General features: G+C 37.7%; 1 protein-coding gene across 9 annotated transcripts in view; it reads left to right on the top strand.

Moving 5' to 3' along the window:
• The first annotated feature begins 331 nt into the window (after positions 1–331).
• Positions 332–21,623, top strand: part of ndrg4 (NDRG family member 4) — a 50,124-nt gene continuing 28,832 nt past the window's right edge. For 4 of the 9 annotated variants that reach the window (XM_081607964.1, XM_081607963.1, XM_081607960.1 and 1 more), the window contains exon 1: positions 3,416–3,432. In XM_081607964.1, the coding sequence (XP_081464090.1) occupies positions 3,431–3,432 (2 nt within the window). In that variant the 5' untranslated portion in view covers positions 3,416–3,430. Of the gene's footprint in view, positions 485–3,413; positions 3,433–21,623 lie in introns of those variants that run through there. The other 5 variants (XM_017305229.2, XM_008411759.3, XM_081607961.1 and 2 more) reach the window with 3 other exon arrangements.

Genomic DNA, 21,623 nt, shown 5'->3' with positions numbered 1-21,623 from the left:
TCCCCCCTTTTCGAATGAGATTGAATATTTCCCTGCTTTCCAGCACATTCTTTGATCTCAGTTTTTGCCAATTCAGAGCAGCTGACCACACCCATTAGATGGAGGTCCGTGCAATTTCCTTTCTTTCTTTTTTTTTTTTTTGTTTTTTTAATTTTCGCTTTGTGCTCGTCTGTTTACGTCAAGTCCTTCCCTTTTATATATATTTTTTCTCTCTTCATTTCTCGGTGGTGTGATTTTTCTCTACGTGCTGCATCGTCAGTGAAGCCACGTGCTCTGTGTTTATCATGAGGAAGGGGTGGGAGGCAGAGTGACGAAGAGACCATTCTCTCTCTTTTTGTCCACTGCAACCCCAAGCACACACACACACACACACACACACACACACTCCCTCTCCCTCCCTCCCTCTCTCTCTGTCATCCAGATCGTGGCAGACGGAGAGACAAGGACAAAAACCCAACCACGATCTCTGAGAGCTACGCTACAGGTACAGTAAATTTTGATCTATCTGCAGCTTTGTGTTAATTGAAACATTTAAAATGGGTAATACTAAGGTTGAATCTCTCTGTAGCGCTTTAAATGGCTTAAAATTTGCATCTATCCTTTATATTGTCCATGATTGTGAGACTTGACGCCTCCCTTGAGAGGTGGCTTTTTGTTGTGTTGGAGGACAACAGCAGCAGGAGGAAGAGAAGGATGTTAAAATGAGGGCAGCACTTTTTTTCTTCTTTTATTTTTTTCTGGCACAGAATCTGTGAATACTGATGCTGAGGCTTTGTGCTTCTGTTTACACACCCCCGCTGGCGGCTTCTGCGTTTGCGTGAACGGAATGTCGACAGGTTGAATTTGTTGACCCCGCGGGGAACAAAAGGGCACCATTTGCTGGGGACCGAGAGCAAAATAAATGTATAAATATTGCGCTCTTAAGGGGGCTTACGTCACTGAGAAGGGAGGAGAAAATGATGTCTGGCTGTCGCAGGGTGAGGCAGCTGAATGATGCCTCTACAGTAGGTAGAAGTCATAAAAGTTGATTGAATTTGGTGCAGGCTTGGATAGCGGCGCCTACTATCTGAATGCATGAATGCTCCTGGCGACACCTGTCTGAGTCTGAAACGCAAATTCTGGTGTTCTTTTCTTTTTTTTTTGAGAAATAAAAGCATGCATCTTCATTTTGCCACCTGAACCCTTTGAAAAGATTACATCAGTGAGCAAAAATACTAGCTTAGTCCTTTGTAGTGTCACCAAATCATTAATTATTTAAATGAAGGATAATTAAAATATATCCTTCTGCCAGAATTGCTTCTTTTTTTTCACATCCAGTGAGTGTTTTGTCTCTAAACTGTTTTTTCTCCCCCATTCCCATTGAAGTTGAGGCTGTCTTCCCTTTGGGAGCGGTCTGTTTCCTTGCTCTGAATTTATTAATAGATCTACAAAGGCAAAATAGACTCCTGTTTTTTGTACTTTTACCAGCCTCACATCAGGTTTAATTTAGACCGTATCACTGCTCCATTAAGCCCATTTTGGCATCTGGCTGTTGAGATTTACCATAGTGGTTAGGAAACCAGATAAACCCAGAGCCTTGTGTGAATAATGATGTGTCAAATCGAGCTCCAGCTGAAAAATTCATTCTGGGTGTATCTGTTTGAAGCTCCTTTGCTTGCACACTTACAAACGACCGACTCTTGCCCCATATTTATGAGGTTGTACACTGGCTACAATATTTTTGTTAGTTTTGTTTTTTGTACATTAGATATTTTCATTTGTTTTCATTTGGATGCTATATTAACATCACTTTTACATGTGACATGGCCTGTTTTTGTTTTTAATTGATGGGAATGCATACTAACCTATATATATGCTAAATTTGCATTCTTATTTTCACATTACAATCAAGTGCCAAAATAGAAAAAAGCTACCCGTAGTCATTTTTATCCTCAAATCTAATATAACAGGATAATAAAAAACAATATTTTTAGCAAAGCCATCATTGGAAGGTAAGCTAACTCAGGTAGCTGTGTTTGCTAGCATTGCTAATATTGGTAATGTTAGTAAATAAAGTTGTTACTGTTATGTTTTGGAGAACTACTTTATTCATAAAAAAGATCACAATTTATCATAATAACAAAAACCTACATTTTGAGGAATTTTGATTTACAAGTACCGCTAACCAAGTTAGCAGTAATGTTAGCATTCCTAATAAGCAAACAATGTTATTTTTCATAACTTTCTGTCCAAGAAAACTATTTACTTATCAGTCTAGATAAACAACAAATTTGTAAATTGATTAACAAAGAGCAACATTTAAAAGCATTGACACAAAAGTAACACTGTTTGCTAATATTGTAGCTGCATTGTTAATCTGTTTTATCTAACAGTGCTATTTTATTTTATATATTTAAAACACAGAAATTAAGTCAACAGAACAATTAAATACAGCATTTTAAGGGCAGACAACTTTAGTAAGCAAAGTCAAATTCCCTACATGTGCTTACAAATATTTCTAACACTTACGCTCAAAGAAAAGAAACTTATTAACGGCTTATCTAACATAAATATATCAGTTTCCTAAGGTTACTTATTTTAATTATTTCCAAAAGAAATGCTTTTCTAGAATTTGTAGAGTAGATTAGGTTAAGAGGCCAATTTTAACTACTACGTATGTATCTCACCTGTGGCAGTGGCACAAATTATACACAAAAATATATATCTAAATTTGTAAATAAATGCAGGGAGTAAGAGGCTGAAAAGTGTGACTGGCATCGAAGGATTTACTTGTTTGTAAGTCTTGCTGTTTTTCTGCTACTTTGTATGTTGAAACAAATCTTCTCTCTCCTTGGAGTCTCCAAATCGCTCCCTAAACATCCATCTCCCTCCCACCCACTGGCATTCTCAACAGCTAAACAATGAGGTTGGCACTGTGAGTGAGCCACTGGAAGAGCAGCACTGTTATTAGCGTGTTCTGCATGCTAATGCTTTCCACTTCGCAAGATGTTTTTCCTAGATTTCTTCTCTTTTTATTTGGGAGCTCTCCTTTCATCTGCGTTAGGGTTGTTAAAATCATTTTTGTTAGTAAGTATTCATCTCAAATTGGGTTTTGGTGGTTTTTCAATACAGTTGTGGGACATGCAGTCCCACCGGTTCGGAAGCATCAATATTTCAGTGAGAGGGATTGTATTGCAAAGATTTCTGACGTTCGATTCACTACACATTTTTTTACAGGATTCTCTTCAGGCTGTTGGGTGTCCTTTTGATTAGTAGCTTTGTTTTCTTCCAATAAAATTCTGCGAATCTTTTCACAACCTCAGCACCTTGAATTTTCTCAGCAGCAGTGCAGTGGATCTTGTCTCTTGTATTTTTATACCTGCTGATAGATGCGGCGAGGAACTTCCCTTCCAAGTCTGGCTGCACGGTTCCAGTGAGCCTTCTGCAGACGATGTACGTAGGATTATAAAGCCACTGTAGCCAAAATAACGTACCATGCTGTGCCTCGCAGTCCCCATCCCCCGCTCTCTCCCCTTATTCAGCTCGGCTGAAATTGTTTATGGCATTTTCCGTTCATCTGTTTCATTCTGTCAAGCAGTCCAGTGTTGTGCATATTCATTATGCAGCAGCCAGCCTTTTGAAAATCATTATCTAGTAATTAAACAAATATGCTTAGTACAGAAGTAGTTCATCTGTCATGGCGTAGTTATCTATTTAGAGATAATTTCATAGGCGCAAGAGGCATTAGAGCTATGCTCAGACGAAAGGTGATGTTGTCCTAAAATGTTCTGTGTGTCATTTTCAGGGTGAGGTTCACATTGTTTTCTGGCTCTGCTTCGGCTTTGTGAAGTCTAATCATTCCCCAGATTGTTTATTCATTGAATGCTTATTATGTTGCCGACTTAATACTGCTTCTAAATGTTTAGCCCTCATGGGCCCCTGGGCATTTTGCTTGTGTTTTTTGAATTTTATTATTAATTAAGTGTGGCTGTGGGATGATTCAAATGGAATAAAATTTGTCCAGGCTGTATGTTTATTGGTGATTTTAATTAGTTTTTTAGTGGCTTTTATTTCTTTTTGAAGTCTTGCACATTCCTTTAAAAAAGGTAAATTTTTTTGTCCTTTCTGCCCTTTTTACCATTAACTCACATTCAAAATTATTTTTTCGTTGTTTTCTTGGCATATTTTATCAAAATGCATCATAGTTGAGATTTTTTTCAAGGACTATAAATCAAACAATCTCAACACACAGACCAAATGGCTTTTTCATTTTTCCACATAATATCTTGATGACTCCTAACTTTGAGGAAAAATAGTGTGTAGATTGAAAAAAGTGTTACTTTTTGTAAGGTATGTCCCCTCCACCCTCAAAGAAAGAACATCCTACTATACTAATAATTATACATGGTTCTGCGCGTGTGATCTTCTTTGACTGCTTTGATGATTCAGTTTCTGAATGACTGGATGGAACCATGGATTCTTGTCTTAAGTTGGAAATCCTGCAGGAGAATGTCCAGCATCAGTTAAAATAAGGCCATTTATCATTTATGACACCATGCTTAAGTGAACTTGAGTTATGCACAATAATCTGAGAAAAAAGCAAGACCACCTTTGAAAGTCAAAAGAATTGAAGGTTTTGGAATGGCCTAATCAAAGTCTGGATGTAAATGTGATCAATGCTAGATATGCACTGCTCATGGTGGCAGCAGGTTGGACTAGCTCTGTTACATTATTTTGATTTGTTCTATTTTTAGACTTTTGCCTCCGTTTCTTTGATTGAAGCATTCCATGTTTGGACGGTTTTTCCCTCTGGTTTTGGATGCTTTTCAGCTGGAAGAGATTTTGCTCCTACTTTTATACTTTCAGACATTTGTTATGATGTGCAACCGTGGCAACAAAGGTATTGTTTTTACAACTGGGAGCTGCTGTTCAGCATCTCAAAAGCTCAAATCATACCTGAACTACAACTTCAAATCCTAGAGGAGTTGTAAAGGAGACTTTGGGGCTGCAGAGCGAGACTAAAGAGCAGAGAGAGAAGACAGCACTCCAAACTCTCTGTTCTATGAATCACAATGGGCCAGTGTTAAATCCCCTACTCCAGCATCTCTCTTTCCTACCACATGGTCACACAGAGATCTGAAAAGGAGCGGCAAAAGCAAATGATGAATATAATCTCCGCTACCTGGAAGTTGAGCAGTTAGCACGTCAAACGATGGTCATACAGCAACAATCTTCAGTTGCTGTAGATTGTCAAGACGGACTGCAGCAAATCTAGTCAGTCTTGCAGATTTGCTGCAAGACTGACTGCTACCAGAGCTCTGTCCTCACCATCCACAGTAACTCTTAGAAGATACTTACTGAGTTCTGTTAATTAATTTCCCTTTTAGATGAAGTATTCTTAAATTGAATTTAAATGAACTGAATCGTGTTGAACTGAATATGATGTGGCGTGACCTTACACTTGGTGTTAGTGTTTAAAAAACATCCAGTGTGGCTAAATGAAGACGATTCTTAAAAGACGAAAGGAACCAAGCCTCCTTCACAGCAATAAAAAAGACTCATTACCAATAATCCCGTTTTTTAAAATGGGGCCAGGTTTGGATATCTTTTTTTACTCATGAGAAATTATATCAAAACTTGCTTATTGGACTGGAATTGGAAAAAAAAAAATCCAAATTATTGTTTGTATCACAATCTTTTTAAAGATGACTATGGTTAATAATGGCATTTTGGGGGCGGGGGGAAATGTGTGGACATATTTTTTCTTCTTCAAAGCATTTTTTGTGTCAGAGGGACAAAGTTGGAGCAGAAACTAAAGGGACTCTGAGAAGCCATGATTAAATAAATCATCTTGTAATTTCATTAAGACACACTTTAGGTTAATGTTGAACTTTTTACAAACTTTTTTTATGCCAAAAACTAAAATAAATCTGGAAAACAGCAGTCTAATCTAATCTAATCTAATCTGTGTGCTTTGTTTGACATGTTCTGCCACAGGCTTTCACAACAACTCAGACAGGACACAATAATGCAATAAAGTCAATTAAGACATATAGCTAGAGATTACATTTATGTTAATAAACAGAGCAAATTTTCCAAAGAGATTTACTTCATGGCACGTTTTAGTAACATATTTGTATCTATTGGAGATTTGTACTGCCTGGTGTACTCCAGTATGACGAAAAGACTCAATAACACCCAAATAAAAAGTTTTCTCTGGAAGGCTTTCCAAATGTCAGTGTTGCCTTAATAAGCATTGCCTTCGTTCTGTTTCCAGTCTGATGATTATAGCACTGCAGTCAACATGCTAAAGAAATCCAATTATAAAACTGAGCAGTTTTCAGTTCAATTTAATAATATGCAGCTCAACTGGGCAAAAGATTTTCAGATGAATCTCACTCTTACTTCCTGTTATTGCTGTACTCAGATGAAATGGAGCATGTCAGCAATCCCTGCCATTACACATTTTTACAAGTGTTGTTTTCCCCCTCAGTGTGTTTGTGTGTGTGTGTGTGTGTGCGTGTACGTGTGCGTGTGTGTGTTTCTGTGTGTGTTATCCATTGCTGTTGTCCATAAGTGTTCGAATGCCAGCCTGTGTGCTTGGCTGTCCATGGTTACTGTCTCAGTCTGCAGGGAACTACTGATTCTGCACTGGTTCCACATTTTCTTGAATTATTAATATTAGAAAATCTTTGTTGAAGAAATACAACCAGCCATTTTCAACTCTAAAGAAAACATAATTCCTTATGTGTTTCAAAACATTGGATGTTTACAAATGATTAGATGAACGATGCACCAAACCAGCCTGATATTAACTTCATGCACTTTGACACTTAGTGGTCACTAATGGAAGCCTTGTTTTAAAATGAAGACAGGCACAGTGTGTAATCGATGGCAACATGACAGTTTTTTAAAGATTATTTTTGCAGCCAGCAGGGTTCAGGAATCACATCCATCAATGAATTAAAATAAATAATAATGAACACCAAAAAAAAGGCATTGATGCTTCAGTTGGATTAGTACTGTATTAAGATCCCATAGTGTTGCATCAACTGGAAGACAGAGGCACAATGAAAAACCCATCAAGTCTAATTCAAGTAAGCCTCTGAGGACAAATAAAAATGCATGGCCATACATATGAGAGAGGCAAAAGTTTTAAACTTAGCTTGGTTTATGTTCATATAAACATTCTGAATAACATTTTAACAACAAGTGTAAAACCAGTTTTAATTTTTATTGGCTTATGCCAAAACAAAGGATCAAGTGCTTAGTTTGGAGTCAGTAATTTAAAACTATTAGATAGGAGGGACAGTGGTTATGTTGGACATACGGTTCCCTCTTTTACAGAAGTGCAAGGTTCAGAGGAAGAAGAAAACCACAGAAGATCTGTAGATGCAATGAAGGATGCAGAGGCCTTGGTGTGACATAGAAGAAAGCTGAAGCGAGGGAGATGATCAGCTAGAGATTAAAGACAGCAGCTGAAGGAAGATATTGGAAATTTATCTAATTAAAATTACACATGATACCTCCCAAATATTCATGAGGTCACATGATTACATGTTTTATTTTGTTTTGCATTTTATATTTATACTTGTTCTTCTTTAATTATAAACCACCTTGTAATATAATAATGTTGTTTGCCAGATAAACTTTGCTATATTTTTTCCCTATCTGTTTCTTGCAACATTTTAACAATCTCATGTGCTAAGCTAGAATTATATGCAGCAAGCTTTAGCAACAGGCTAACATATCAAGCTAATATCTTCTAATAAATCTAGCTTTTTATAAGCCGACACTACCTTTTTATTAACCTGACAAATTGAGGTGTAGATGCAGGAAGATCAACAAGTCAAATTCTTAAACATCTTGTTTTTTTCCTGGTCTAATCATCAAATACATCAAAACTGAAAAACAGTGACCCTGTAATTCCTTAATTTTCTGTTGTCTTTAATACTTATAGTTTTTACAACCACTTCTGTTTTTAGATTGAAGGGGAAAATTAACAATCATCAAAAGTCAAGCAGAGTTTCAGAAAACAAAAACAAAGTATTAAGCAGCGAAACATTTCTTTTTAAATGAAACAGACAAGAGCACTGGCCATAAAAGAGCAGAAAGCACATGTATTCTCTTTTATGATCAATTTTTATTACATCTTATGGTTGTACTGGAAAACGTTTACACAAATACAATTGTATGTGAAGAAAATCTGAATTGGCAAGTCAAACCTAAAAAAACAAAACAAATTACATTATAGGTCAGAAGCTAATTTTATGCTAAGTGACTTGATTCGTCGTTAGCAGTGAAAGCAACATTTGCTCAACTCACATATAATGACACACCAGGATATTGCATTTCGATTATTAGCTTTGGCAGAAAATTAGCAACGATGCTTCTCAATGTTTTGTCATTTTACTGCTAATTTGGTCAGTAATAAAATACAAGACAATTAGTGCTGTGGGGATGTCAGTTTAATAGTGCAACAAAGACAAGAGGATCTGAGGAAGAAAACAGTAGTTAATCAGGAAAGCCATCTGTTATCACGGATTGCTCCATTGGGCTTTGAGCCTTGACATCCAGTCCAGGAAAGAGTCTGGTGAAACCATCCATCTCCCACCAATGATGACTAGTGGCCACGTACTGTCCGTCCATCTGCCCTGCAGCTTAATGGGGCAGACTATAGAAACAACCAATAGAAGGGGAATGCAAGTTGCAAACTATTTTTATCAACTGCTTACAAATCATTCAATCTAAGAAAGTAATTTGTGCAAACTTGGAAAACAATATCAGATTTACTTACATGTACATTCAGTAAGCTGTCCTTAGCTGGACAAAAACATTGCAGCTGGACTTATTCCTCAGCCTGAAAGAGACAAACACCTTTCCACCTTGTAAATGTCAGGTTGGCAGTAAGATTTTACAGTTCTGTTTTGTTTTTTAAAATCCATACATTGACTTCTCACTAGATCAATTCCTTGCCATGTAACTGGTAAGAACACTTATTGGTTGCAGATAATGTTGTTTACTGTTCCTAATTTTCCTTCTGTGACAAAGGTTATATATGAAGCCTGTAGCACTTGCTTTAAAGTGTTTTAAAATTCATCTCCAGGGTACAAGTTCAGTAAACATCCTTAAAATTCATCCTGTGCCTAAAGCAGCCAGTGAGTTGGAGCCAAATAAATACATGTTTTACTAAAGTCTCTGAATGCAATTATCAGCCTTAGAAAAAGTATAAAAAGTGGAATTAAATTCTTCTGGAAATGTACTAAAAATAATCAGATTTGTCTATAAATGAGGAATGACAAATGTGAGGTAGGTAAGATCTGATCAGGGTGATGCTTTCATTTTTTACTTTGTGAAGCATTAGGCAAGTTAAACAGGTTTAAACAGCGCACCCTGTATTTCCAGTGACATAGTTACTGAATGAATTTATGCAGCAACAATATTTTTTGCAGGACTTGACAGTTTATACCTTGCTAAATTGGAAAGAAAATATTATTTGGTCTCCTTCTGGCAGTTCGCATGGTAGAATAATCACACTGAGCGAGGCTTGATGATGTTCTTTGAATAAATCAAAAACAGTCCCAGGACTGGACTCCCCCTCCACCGGCAGCACCTGCCACCATGCTGTCAGACCAGCAACATTCTGGTGGGAATCCCCAGAATACATGAGTGATGCTAAATTTGCCTGAAGGGAACAATCTGGAAACATATTTCTACAGTTAACCTTGTGTGTGTGTGTGTGCGTGTGTATGCGTGTGTGTGTGTGTGTGTGTGTGTGTGTGCGTGTGCGTGTGTGTGTGTGTGTGTGTGCGTGTGCGTGTGTCTGCATGTGTGTCAGATACTAAAATAAATGCGGCAATCGCAGGTTGATTTGAATCATGAAGTAGATAAATGCGATAATGAATCGCTTCAACTGTGTTGCTGATCCATTTTGAGATTCTCAAAAAAAAATTCTTTGAAAGTTTTTTTTTAAATTTTGATCAGTATGAAAAACATTCAAGTTGAATAGACTCATTACATACATTTATATTTCACACAGAGTTAAAGATTCAAACAATATCTTTTATTCACATGTCTCAAGATGATATATTCTGTTTCAGCACTTAGGATTGTTAAGTCCTGGATGACTGGGAATATAAACAATGTCCTTTTTAAATGACAATGACTCCAACATCAAATCAAACAAAGGTGCCACATCATTGACCTTAGCAGCTCTATTAGTGTGATTGTTCTGTCCACTACTAAACCCTGACACTTTCAACCCATATTCAGAACTACAGAAGCATGAATTATTAATATTATTATTATTTTACAGACCCTTAAATGCTCATCGTTAGAACCGTAGAGACGTCTGAATGGAGCCTTTTGTCCGTCTTCTGCCTTCATTTTGTGCAGAATTTCATGTCATCAGGGATTTATTAAGGATGTATTTAATGGCCTCACAAACTGCCTGTACTTACTGCAGTGCCTCTTTTAATGTCTATAACGAGACATTAAAAGCCTTTATGAAGGTTTCCTCCACCATTGCCACGTCTTTCTGAAACTTTCCTCCAAATTCAGAGGCTAATTCAGAACCGTCCTCCAGATGCTACATTGCTTAACAAGCACTGTTTTGTCATTATGTCATCATTTTTTGTAAGTGGCAATCTTTTTACAAATGCATACATTTCCATCTAGGACACCACCCTCCCCGATTTGTTTTAATTTGTCTTAGATTAATTTAATACAATTTTGAAAAAAAAGCTCCAAGATAAAATATGTGGAGTACTGTGAATACTTTACGGTTTCACTGCAGCCTCCTTTTTTTAATGGGAGCTCATCTGTTGGAGATACTTGAATACATTTACAAGACAACAATTGTTCTTATAAAAAAAATATGTAATCCACATTTTGTTAAAATGCTATTACAGGCATTTTCAGACAGATGGACGGCAGCAATCACTTCTGTTAGAGCATCACTGACATCAGTGATCAGCACCTAATTGAAATTCTGGGCAGCATCACAGACTTTTTTATTTTAACACCACCAACACCAGTGACTACATGAATGAATATTGATGGAAAGCACAGACTTAGTACTTTATCCTCTGCACAAATCACATTGACATTACCTTTATTATCGCTCGCCATTGCTCGTCTTTCAATACTCTGAAACAGTTCGGCGGAGGCGGGGTTGTCCCGTCTCACCTAACCCCCACTGAGAGGTGAGGCAAAAATAGATGCTTGAACCAGAGTGTTGTCAAAAGAGTAAGTTCCCCACTGTGTGACTGGACGCTTCCTAGATCTGCTTTCTTTGTTCCTTTGTTTATTTTTCTGCTTGACTCAGCCAGGAATAATGAGTAAACAAATCTACGTTTCTCCATGAGTGAAAAGTCAGCTGCAGCGTGAAAGTTTTTCTTGGGCACCACCTCTGAGACAAGGGATCTTTGAATGCCGGAAAAATGGCTGCTGAGTTTCTCTGTCTAGAGGTGAGCGAGCTCATTTTTAATATTTAATCCTCCTCTCAGAAATTATATCTGTGCTCTGTAGAGCTTCTCAGCTAAGGAAGATTCCTCTTGACACCAAGTAGCTATTAATAATTAAAAGTCTCATTTTCAAAGAGCAAAAAAAAAACAAAAAAAAGGCCTCTATGTTTTGGTGTGTAGCTTATAATACCGTCAGCTGGTGAAGTACTTCAGCTCCTAAAATGCTTGGAGGCCAACAGGTTGGATGATGGGGAGGAGAAGGACTGAATGTGGGGATGTGTGGAGAAATGTCAGTAAGGGTTAATATCCACACTAGAAAGATACTTAAGTAATAAAATCCTGCAAAAGACAAGATATTGGCAACGTACCCAGACATTGCTGTATACTGTTGTTTTCATCGGCTTTGACTGTCTTTCATTTAAGTATCTTAGGTAGAGAGGGATTGAACTTGCGAGATTTAATGCTTCATTTGTGTCAGAGCTAAGACTTAAAATCTGGTAATTACATCACATCCAATTGAACTGCTTGGCAGCTGCAAATTGAAAAAGCACAAGTATTTTGTGCTCGTTGTTGTGTGCACACAAACACCTCTAAATTAACCTTCTACCTGCAAGAATTTCTTTTCTCAAGGCTCCTTTAGATCCAGTCAAAGCAAAAGTTCTCACTCATGTAGGTGGTTTACTTGGATGCAGTGCTCTAAAAAAGTTGATCAACATGTGGAGATTGAATTTTCCCAGATGACCACTCTACCTACTGACCCACAGAAACATTATGTAGATTAATTAAAGCAGTTATCTAAAAAAAAAACAGGAGGCATTAATTTGTTCACCAAGATTTGTTCATCATTGCCAGTTTTATGTTTTTCACTTTTTTATAATAAAAAAAAGTATAAGTAACTTAGAATTTATGATTTTTCTGACTCAAGATTAATTGTGACATTTCTTATTTTATGTAAAAATGAAAAAAAAAAAACCTACAAAATTAGATCCGAATTAGAAATGCACGACTGAGGGTGACGAGGATTTTCCTAGAGTATACCCAATTAATCCTCGAAGAGAAGCAATTAGACTAGTGCTAATTACAGCAACATTTGTTTCACTTCACACAAACAGATCTGCTCTTACTCCCAGGAGATGATGTGGTTTTGTGTTTCATTTTTTACATATTTGTTTTGACAACTTAAGATGCTTGTATTGCACACCTTTAGAGATCACAATAGCAGAGGGTTACTGTACGTTTTATAGCCTAAAAAGGTCATCGCACTGGACTTTTACACTCACGTTGTTTGGAAGATCTCCACCTGACAGGGGGAGTAGTTCAGCTCGACAAAAACTGCAGCACCGAACATAAATTCATTTTTGCTTACATAGTGCCAGTTTACAACACATGAAGTATTAAGGCACTATGAAATAAAAACATTTTGAGTCAGATAGACAGATTCCATACAATCCTATTGACCTAGATACAAATAAAGCTGTCAAGTTCAGTTTGTTTTTCAAATTACATTTAAAAAACAGGTTTTCTATCTTAGGAATCCCAGCAGGTCATGTTAAGTCACTGATTTGCAACATTCATTCCTCCTAGATGAGCATGTAGTGACAGTGGATGGCTGCTTGAATTTGTTTTCCCACTGACTTTGCAGCAATCCCTCATAGTGAGCATGTATACCGAAAGAAAAAAATCTATTTTAAAAGGAAGAAACCTTCAGTCGAACCAGGCTCAGTGTGAGCGGCCATCTGCAATGATCTGTGGTTTTTTTTGTTGTTTTTTTTCTCATAAGAGAAGATTCTGAAAATGTTTCTTTTTTAGACTTATAGAAAAACATAAGTCATGCTCCTGTTCACATGAAAGCAGTTAAAAAAAAGCATCAGTAGAGCATCATTTGAGGAGTTCTGTGAGCCATTGTGTCACAAATAAGGCAAAGACCGTTGTTTTTAGCAGTGGCAAATATTCAGATGGTTATTGCACTTTATTTATTTATTTATTGTTGGTGAGGGTAATGCATTAATTGATTCAGATTGGCTTTTATTGCTACCATGACTAATGTTCCTTCTGTGGTGAGTCATAAGCTGCCAGTGAGCAAGCCTGGCTATGGCAGAGCACTTCTATGGATGATGCAGGACGCTTGCAACTCCTTCTGACAAATCTGCTTGTTTTACAGCAGACATTTTGGATGACAAGAAGTTGGGAAAAATAGGTGGGTCTTTATAGACCTGCGTGTCTGTATCTGTGTCACTTTGGCTGCCAGGTAGAATGTGTGCAAACACAGAGCTTCATAGAATAAACATTTTATTTTGAAATCAAGGTCCCAGAGTCCGGAGGAAGCACAGAATCCAAGCAGCTCGACGTTTCCTCGACGATTATTTGAGGTGCCATGTTGTCTGCTGGTGTTGGTCCACTCTGTTCTATCAAGTCAGAGATAGAATAATAAATTATTTTCAAGAAATACCCACTTGAAAATAGTTATCTCTGTGTTCAGTAAGTCTTTGAGCTTTCTCAACATTTTCAAGTGTGTTAATGCACACCTGCAAAGTTAATAGGTCAAGATGTTTCCAAGTATCCAGAGGCATTTCAGCACATAAATTAATATCTCAGATTTGCACCGAATAATTCTCTTTGATTGTAAAAATCTTTCTTGTGTGTGCGGAAGCAAAAATATTTTCTTTTGCAACCTATATTTATCAATTAAATTATCTTTGAAAGTCATCAAAAAGTCAGTCCTCATTCTAATTAGAACTGGTAAAGCTCAAGCAGACTTCACTGGAGGTAATTTTATAAGTAAAATATCTGCAGTCAACCCTGTTTTCATGTCCTTGTTGCTTACACTTGAGTGCGGTGACTCCATCTTCCTCTTTATCTGTCTGTATCATGCCGGCAGAGCGGTCTTATCACTTTGAGGGTATGTAGGAGGAAAAAAAAGTCATGTCCTTTGGAAGTTTTTTTTTCCTCTTTGAAGTGCAGCAGCCATATGTCTAATTAACACAGCTGAGTGGATTCAGTAACCTTGTCGTATGACGAGGCTGCAGGAGACTCGGGGGGGAGAAAACCTGAGCTTTGTCACTTTTAGTGTGGGAGTTAGTGACACAGCAGCCTTTTGGGGAATGCGGAGCAATAAAAATAAATTAAAATCAGCTATTTAATTTGTGTGACAGTGTAACTAAAGAGGTTTCTACTGCTAATCCTGAAATCCTACCCTTCATCCTCTGTCAGCGCATGTGCTGATGCCATCCCAGCTTCGGAGTATTGATTCCATCCTCATAGATCAGATGTGATGCTTCCCTTTCACGTGAATCTGCAATTGATTTTCTGTCTGACAGAGAGCTTCTCTTTGTGCTTACAGTGCTTTACAGAAGTATTAAGAACTTCTGAACTTGTTGTGTTACAGCCACAAACCTTATATGGTTTTTATATAAAAAAACAAACTTGTGCATAACTGTGTAGAGAAAAAAGCAGGATTCATATCTTTGAAAACATTTGACTTCAGCTCTTCCATCATCGTTGCTGCATTTCAGAGCCGTTTTTCACTGCAGTTGCAGCTTCAGGTCGTTTAGTGTAAATCTTTAATAACATTGCTGTTCCATCTACTGTATTATCTCTATCCACTTATCCTTGACATGCTAGGTCTAAAATAATTAGCTTGTCAAATATGTCTGGCTGTAGGTTTAATTGTAATGCCAAAATACGACCGTGTTTAAATAAATACCTGACTATTTTTCATGGGTCCTTCACAGTTGGAAGAGTTGTAGCTTTTCCCTCGACACTCTGAGCCTCTGGTGTCTGTCTCTCTGAAGGGTTCTGTGTGCGGAGACAGAGACCAGCCCTCAGACTTCTGTCATCAATCTAAACTATTGCTTTTCCATGCTTAAAGGATGGAAAAGCTTAAAATAAGCATTACAGTACATGCAAAGGTAAATCAAACAAAAAAAAATCTGCCAGCAGGGAGTTAATCTGGGTTGGGTCTGGATGAGGATGACAGATGTGAAGATTAACCGATTTCCACTGATTGACTCAAATATGCATCAAATGTAGATGCATATTTATTTATCTTTTTAAAATCTTGGTAAAATCCAGAAAGATGAAAGTTACATTTAAAAATTAGCTCCAGTGGGATTCTGCTTCTGCTGCCATTCCTATTGATTTTCTGATTTTAGTTAACCAGCTAATATTCCTAAAGAAATACCTTATTGTCTACACAGCTGAATGCAGAGTGCAATTGCAACTATACTATTTAGATTTGCCAAATTTGCAAAATCTGAACTCCTCGAACGGTCCTATCCTGCAACTTTTCGATTCATAGCTAATCAAGCACACCTGACTCAAATGACTGGATTACCTTCTCTACATGTTTCATTTCATTCAGGTGTGTTGGAGCAAGTATTCATGTAAAAGTTGCTCTCAAGAGCTACCTTTTATTTTAGTTATCTCAAAGTAGGATTTGGTTCTTGGCAGACAAAGAGCCAAGAATGCTGTGTTTTGCATGTGATAATGTTTACAGTCTAAAAATCTGTCATTTATTAAACGGGAACCTCTAAGAAAGATTTACTCTTAAGGGAGGATTTTCTTTCAGTGTAGGAACCTGAATGAGCTTTAACATGCTTTTAAAAGTCCAATGTCAGTTCTTGTGTTTGTGAAACTTGTCCGTGTGGAAACTCCACAACTGAAATGTTTAAAACAGCAAAACACTAAAGGAGTTCACAGCCTTATACCAGCCGAGGAGGGAAGACGGTTAGAAAGAAGGTTACAATGGTGTGACTGTGAAATGTGTAATTTGGCAAGACAAGCCTGTGAATGGAGAAAAAGAAAGAGAAGCATTGTGTGCAATATAAAGCAGGAGAGCAGAGAACAGAGAAGAGTAGTGATGCTTCATTGAGTTCCAATAGTTACATTGACAAAAATTGGACTTTACACCAGTGTTTGGCTCTAAAGGGGGCAGCAGCGTATGTTGTTTATTCCAGTTGTTTCCAAAGGTCGAATCTGGACCCCACTCTGAGCCATGAAAACAAAGTAGGGGGAAGAGAAAGTATTTAGATTCAGTCAGTGAATCAAAATAAATTTCAAAATGTGGCTTTTTTTTTTCAACAGAACTGTAACAATTACAAAAATACACAGTAAAAAAGTTAAAAACATTTTAATAGTTGCTGTTTTTGAGGTCTGTATCCTCCACTTTAATTCAAATGTTTGAACTATTTGCCAACCTTTTTTAGGGAATAATGAATGTCACAATGAATAAGAGCGTAAAAGTACTGGTTTGTCCCCACATAAATCTTTAGGTTTTCTTCTTTCATTTTCCTCCATGACTGGACATCCCAGATGTCACCCGAGGTGATCGAGAGGCCGTGACATCTAGAACTGAAGGATATGTGATTTTAATACAAAACGACAACATACATGGTTTATAGTTAATTTATTTATGTCCAATGCTAGGCAACATGTGCGATACGGGCCCCCATAAAGGCTGTGTTTGTGGGGTCCTTTTGGTCCATCGGACACGTCCCTACTTTTTGTAACAGTCCAAGAGTGTCCAAGAAAGAAATGCGGTAGAGGTAGAGTCTGAAATAACCCGTTTTTACCAGCATTTTAAAAGATAGAAGGAATTATTATTACTAAATGTTTCATAGATTTTTAAAAAATGCAAAAAAGTTACATTTATGATGCCACTCTTTCCTTAGACATGCATTAGGAATGCACTTCCTCTTAGACTCTTTTTCTGCTACCCGTTGTTGGATAAAGAAAGATTTTATCTACAGCGCCATCCACTGTTTACCATAAGAACTACAGCTGTTTAGCTGCTCTTCAGGCAAATGCGCAACAAAACCTGGTGAATATAAAATAACCCTTGAGAGAAACCAATTATAGTTAATTTGTTACTTCCTAAATGCAAGTAAAGCAAATCAAAGTTATGTAAAAAAAAAAAAAAGTATGAACAGATCATAAAATCTCAGAGGCCTCATTAAGAAATAAAGAAAGCAGGTGAGTAGGATGAGAGTTGCAGGAAATTATGTTCTTTAGGTTCCAAGTTAAAGAAATTGAATATTATTTTCTTTATTAGCTTAATAAAGCTTTGCCCACCCTCTGATCATCCATTGTGAAAAAAAATAGCTGACCACTGGATCAAATCCTAGCCAGTGAGTCTTTCTCTGATTATTTGCATAACAGTGCATGCTTCTCGGTTCTCCAGTTTACATTCGGTGAACTGACCTCTCTAAATTGCCCTTAAGTGTGAGTGTGTGTATGCATGGCTGCCTGTCTTGTAACCCACCTCACGTTCAACCCTGAGTAGGCAGGTATGGACTATTGATGGATGGAAATAGCTCTACTCGTTCCCTATTATTGGCTTAGTTTTTACTTTATCACATGCAGCAGGGAATCCAGTGAAAACAACGTATTAACTCTAAAACCACAGTTTTTTTTATATTTGTGCATCTTTTCTTAAACAGGAATGATTAATTAAGGTTAGAAGCATTTATCTTCAAGATTAGCTTTTATCTTTTTCAGGTGGTGATATATTGTTGTTTGGTTTACGTTTCTGCTTATGATTTGTTACATTTAGAAAAACAGGTGAGATGCGACCTATCATGTCTGACAATACTGCTAAGCTGTGTTCGTGTGTATACTAGAATATGTAGTCAAGACGGTGGTGGAAAACATAAATGTGTAATTTGAAAGGAAAAGAGAGGGTGAGCCAGATGCCATTGGACCCAGCTGGGTTGTCACGGCAACCCTGTCTGGAGAGACGTGAAGGAGGAAGAAAAAAAAACGGATGAATCCATTTTGTTCTTTTTATTTAAATGCTGAATAGGTTTTCTACTCAAAACCCAATTCAGTGATAGAAAAAAAATATTCTTAGCAGCATTTACTCTCCACAAAAGAGTCAACAGAAAGTGGATTTACCCCCACTGACACAATCGCTGTCTGAGCCCAGTCGGTGATGAAGAGAGGCTTTGAAGTCCTGCTCTCCTCTGTGGAAAGTGGACTGCATGCCTCAGTGGACCTTTCAGTGTCCTGAGGGGCAGAGTGGTCAGGAAACAAACACTGCTGAAGGACCGTGATTTCATAAAGTGAGGTAAAAGTTGTAATTGTTTCTAATGAGTTAATTGGATTCTAGAAATGTTTGCTAAATAAATCACCAATTCAAGCACAATTACCTCATATATAAAAGTAATATAGATTTCTAATTAGGTTCATGTAGTGTACGGCGGTAGCAACCAAATGCTGCCAGTCAGATGTACTTAATTAGCGAGTAAGTGTGAGCACCTCTGTTAACGCAGGTATTTATGCAGTTTGCCTCTCTGGGGCACAGAGAGAGCTGAGTTTGATTAAAAATAAATGATCTGGGAAGCCTCAATGAACATAAACAATGTTGTGAAAAAGACAGGGCTAACATTTATTTAATGTAAGTATCTTTCAAGTCAAGTCTTAACTCTTTAGGGGACAAGTTTTGTCCCACATATTTCTCATGTCATGTTATCCAGTCAGCCTGAAACACAGCATTGTTATAGATTTAAATTTAACATTAAAACAGGGAACTGCTGTTAATTGTTTGGAAAATGAATAAGGTCACAGTAATCATTACATTTTAAAGGAAAATAGTAGAAATAGGTTAAAATCAGTGAATGTTCAGTACATTTTTTTAAAAATTCCTCAAGGAACAAATGATGTTCTTTCCAAATATCATTTCGGTGCAAGGCGTTCTGCAGTCATGAGTGTTAAAGAAAGGTATTTACTACAAAACAAAATCATAATTTGCTGATAATACGAGTCTGGTTGTCACCGGACAAGTCAAACGAGAAGCCAGGAGCAGTATTTTTCCACCATCAACACTGGCGTCATGATTCCAAATATAGCTGATAAAATGCAACACTAATTGATTTTGAAATCTGACGTCTTACATAACCACATAACGGTAAGGCCTGCAAAAAAAATTTAAAAATAAAAAAAGCAATGAGACCGGCTGGGGAAAAGCAGATATGGTAGGATGAGATGAGGTGTGAAAGAAGAAAAACTGAAAGCAAAGCACTGAAAGTGAGAGAGGGCAGCTGCAAGACAGAGATGTTGGAGTGACAGAAGGAGAGGTAAAATGTCAAAGCCTGTGAAGATAAAAGGAGGAGATGCTTAGAGACAGAGAAGCAGGGATTTGGAAAAAAAAAGCACAATGTCAAACAGAAGACATAAAGCTTTGGAAGAGAATCAAAAGAAGCAGAAACAAAACAGGAATATAACAATGAGAATGCCTAGGAGTAATCAGCAGGCACAATGCAAATTATATATTTATTCTTTTGACAATAGTAAAATCCTAGGCTCCAGAACAAAATAGCTAATGCTTAGACTTGATTATAATAATCAGTTTTTACATTATAAAAACTGATTTGTAATCAGTTTTTATTATAAATCAGTCAATATATACAATAGTGTATATTGACCAAATACACTATTTGGTCAATAGTGTATTGACCAAATTGATGGTCAATACACTATTGACCATCAGTTTGTGACCTGATGATCCAAGTGCACCAGCGTGTCCATCTCTGTATGGTCCAAATCAAGACGATATGAATCTCTTGCAGAATTGTGATTTGGAAATGGATATTGAAGGTCTTTGTGAGGGAACACCAAAAAAAAACAAAAACAAAAACAGCCCGAAGTCATTCAGGCCCAAGTCGAAATCAGTCATAAAGGGGGAATGCCAAGCTAAGTCTCAAGACTTTTTGGGGTAAGTCCAAGTCAAGCCTCAAATGACTTAATTTAACATTTTCTCATCTCATGACATCGAGTCCAGCTAAGCATGACTGAAAGTTCATACCCAACAGTTCACAATCTAGGGCAGAGGTCCTCAAATCCAGGCCTCGAGGGCCGGGGTCCTGCAACCTTTAGAAGTGTCCCTGGTTCAACACACCTTGATCACATGGCTGAATTACCTCAGCAGTGCAGCCGGGTTCTCCTGAGGTCTGCTTGTTTTACTTGGGTGTGGTGAAGAAGAGCCATATCTAAAACCCTCAAGACACCGGCCCTCGAGGTCTAGATATGAGGACCCTTGGCGTAGGGAAGTGGTGCCCAAAGTCGGTCTTCGAGGGCCGGCATCCTGCATGTTTTAGTTCTCTCCTTGGTGGTAGTAACGACCTTCTCAGCATGTCCAGCATGTCAATGTTCCTCTTCTAACCAAGCCATCATTTGATCCAGGTGCGTTAAACCAGGGAGAGAACTAAAACATACAGGATGCCGGCCCTCGAAGACCGACTTTGGACACCACTGGTCTATGGTATATCTCCAGGGGTCACCAACTCCAGTCCTCAGGGGCTACCATCCTGCAACTTTTAGATTAACCTCTACTCCAAAATGTCTGAATTTCCTCACCAGCATTCATTCCTCTCTGCAATAGGCTGGAAATGAGCAGTTTATTTAATCCAGGTGTGTTTGAGCAGAGACACATCTAAAAGTTGCAGTACGGTAGCCCTCGAGGACTGGAGTTGGTGACCCCTGTATCCTTTCTGTATAATTTCTGTTTTTACCAGAGTTTCTGGAAAATCTGTCCTTAATGTGTTGTCTGATTTCTAGAAATCAACCTGGGACATATTTCATTCTAAAGTATTTCATTTGCAGATTGCAGATTTTAGTCCGGCAAACGGTAAAAAGTAAACAAGTGCCATTAATTGTATCAGCCGTCAGAATGGGGTAACTGGACCATTGGCTGTGTTGTTTGGGTTCTTTTCCCTTACTATTACCCCTCATGGCTCCATTCCAGTGACTGCAGAAGGTCACACCGACCCATTTAATAAACTGGTCACGGCAAGAGGGAGACAGAGAGAGAGGTGATAAACAGAAGGAAGGAGAAAACATGCTCACGAGTTACCGTCACAACACGGTAAATGGTAATGCTTATGGCGAGAACATGCACCTGGTAAGACTGAGCTGCAGTGAGTCATCTCCAGCCCTTTTCAGCAATAAATCTGGCACTGCAGCGTTATAGAGACAAAACCACTCTTCATCAGCTGCTAAAAGTGAATGTAACTGGCAACTGTGCTTTGTCTTCTTAAGACTGTCTGATAAAACCAGTGAGATAAAGCTGAATGACTGCTGGAGGGAACGAGGGAAGACATGAGGAAGAGGAAGGAATGATGAACAGACACTGACATTTTTTTTGGTTGTTTTATATCTGTGTTTTCTCTCACTTCCAAGTTAATG

The sequence above is a fragment of the Poecilia reticulata genome, chromosome 6 (assembly GCF_904066995.2).
Source record: "Poecilia reticulata chromosome 6, P_reticulata-male-v2, whole genome shotgun sequence".
NCBI classification, from domain to species: domain Eukaryota; kingdom Metazoa; phylum Chordata; class Actinopteri; order Cyprinodontiformes; family Poeciliidae; genus Poecilia; species Poecilia reticulata.
This window is presented reverse-complemented; position numbering and strand designations above follow the sequence as displayed.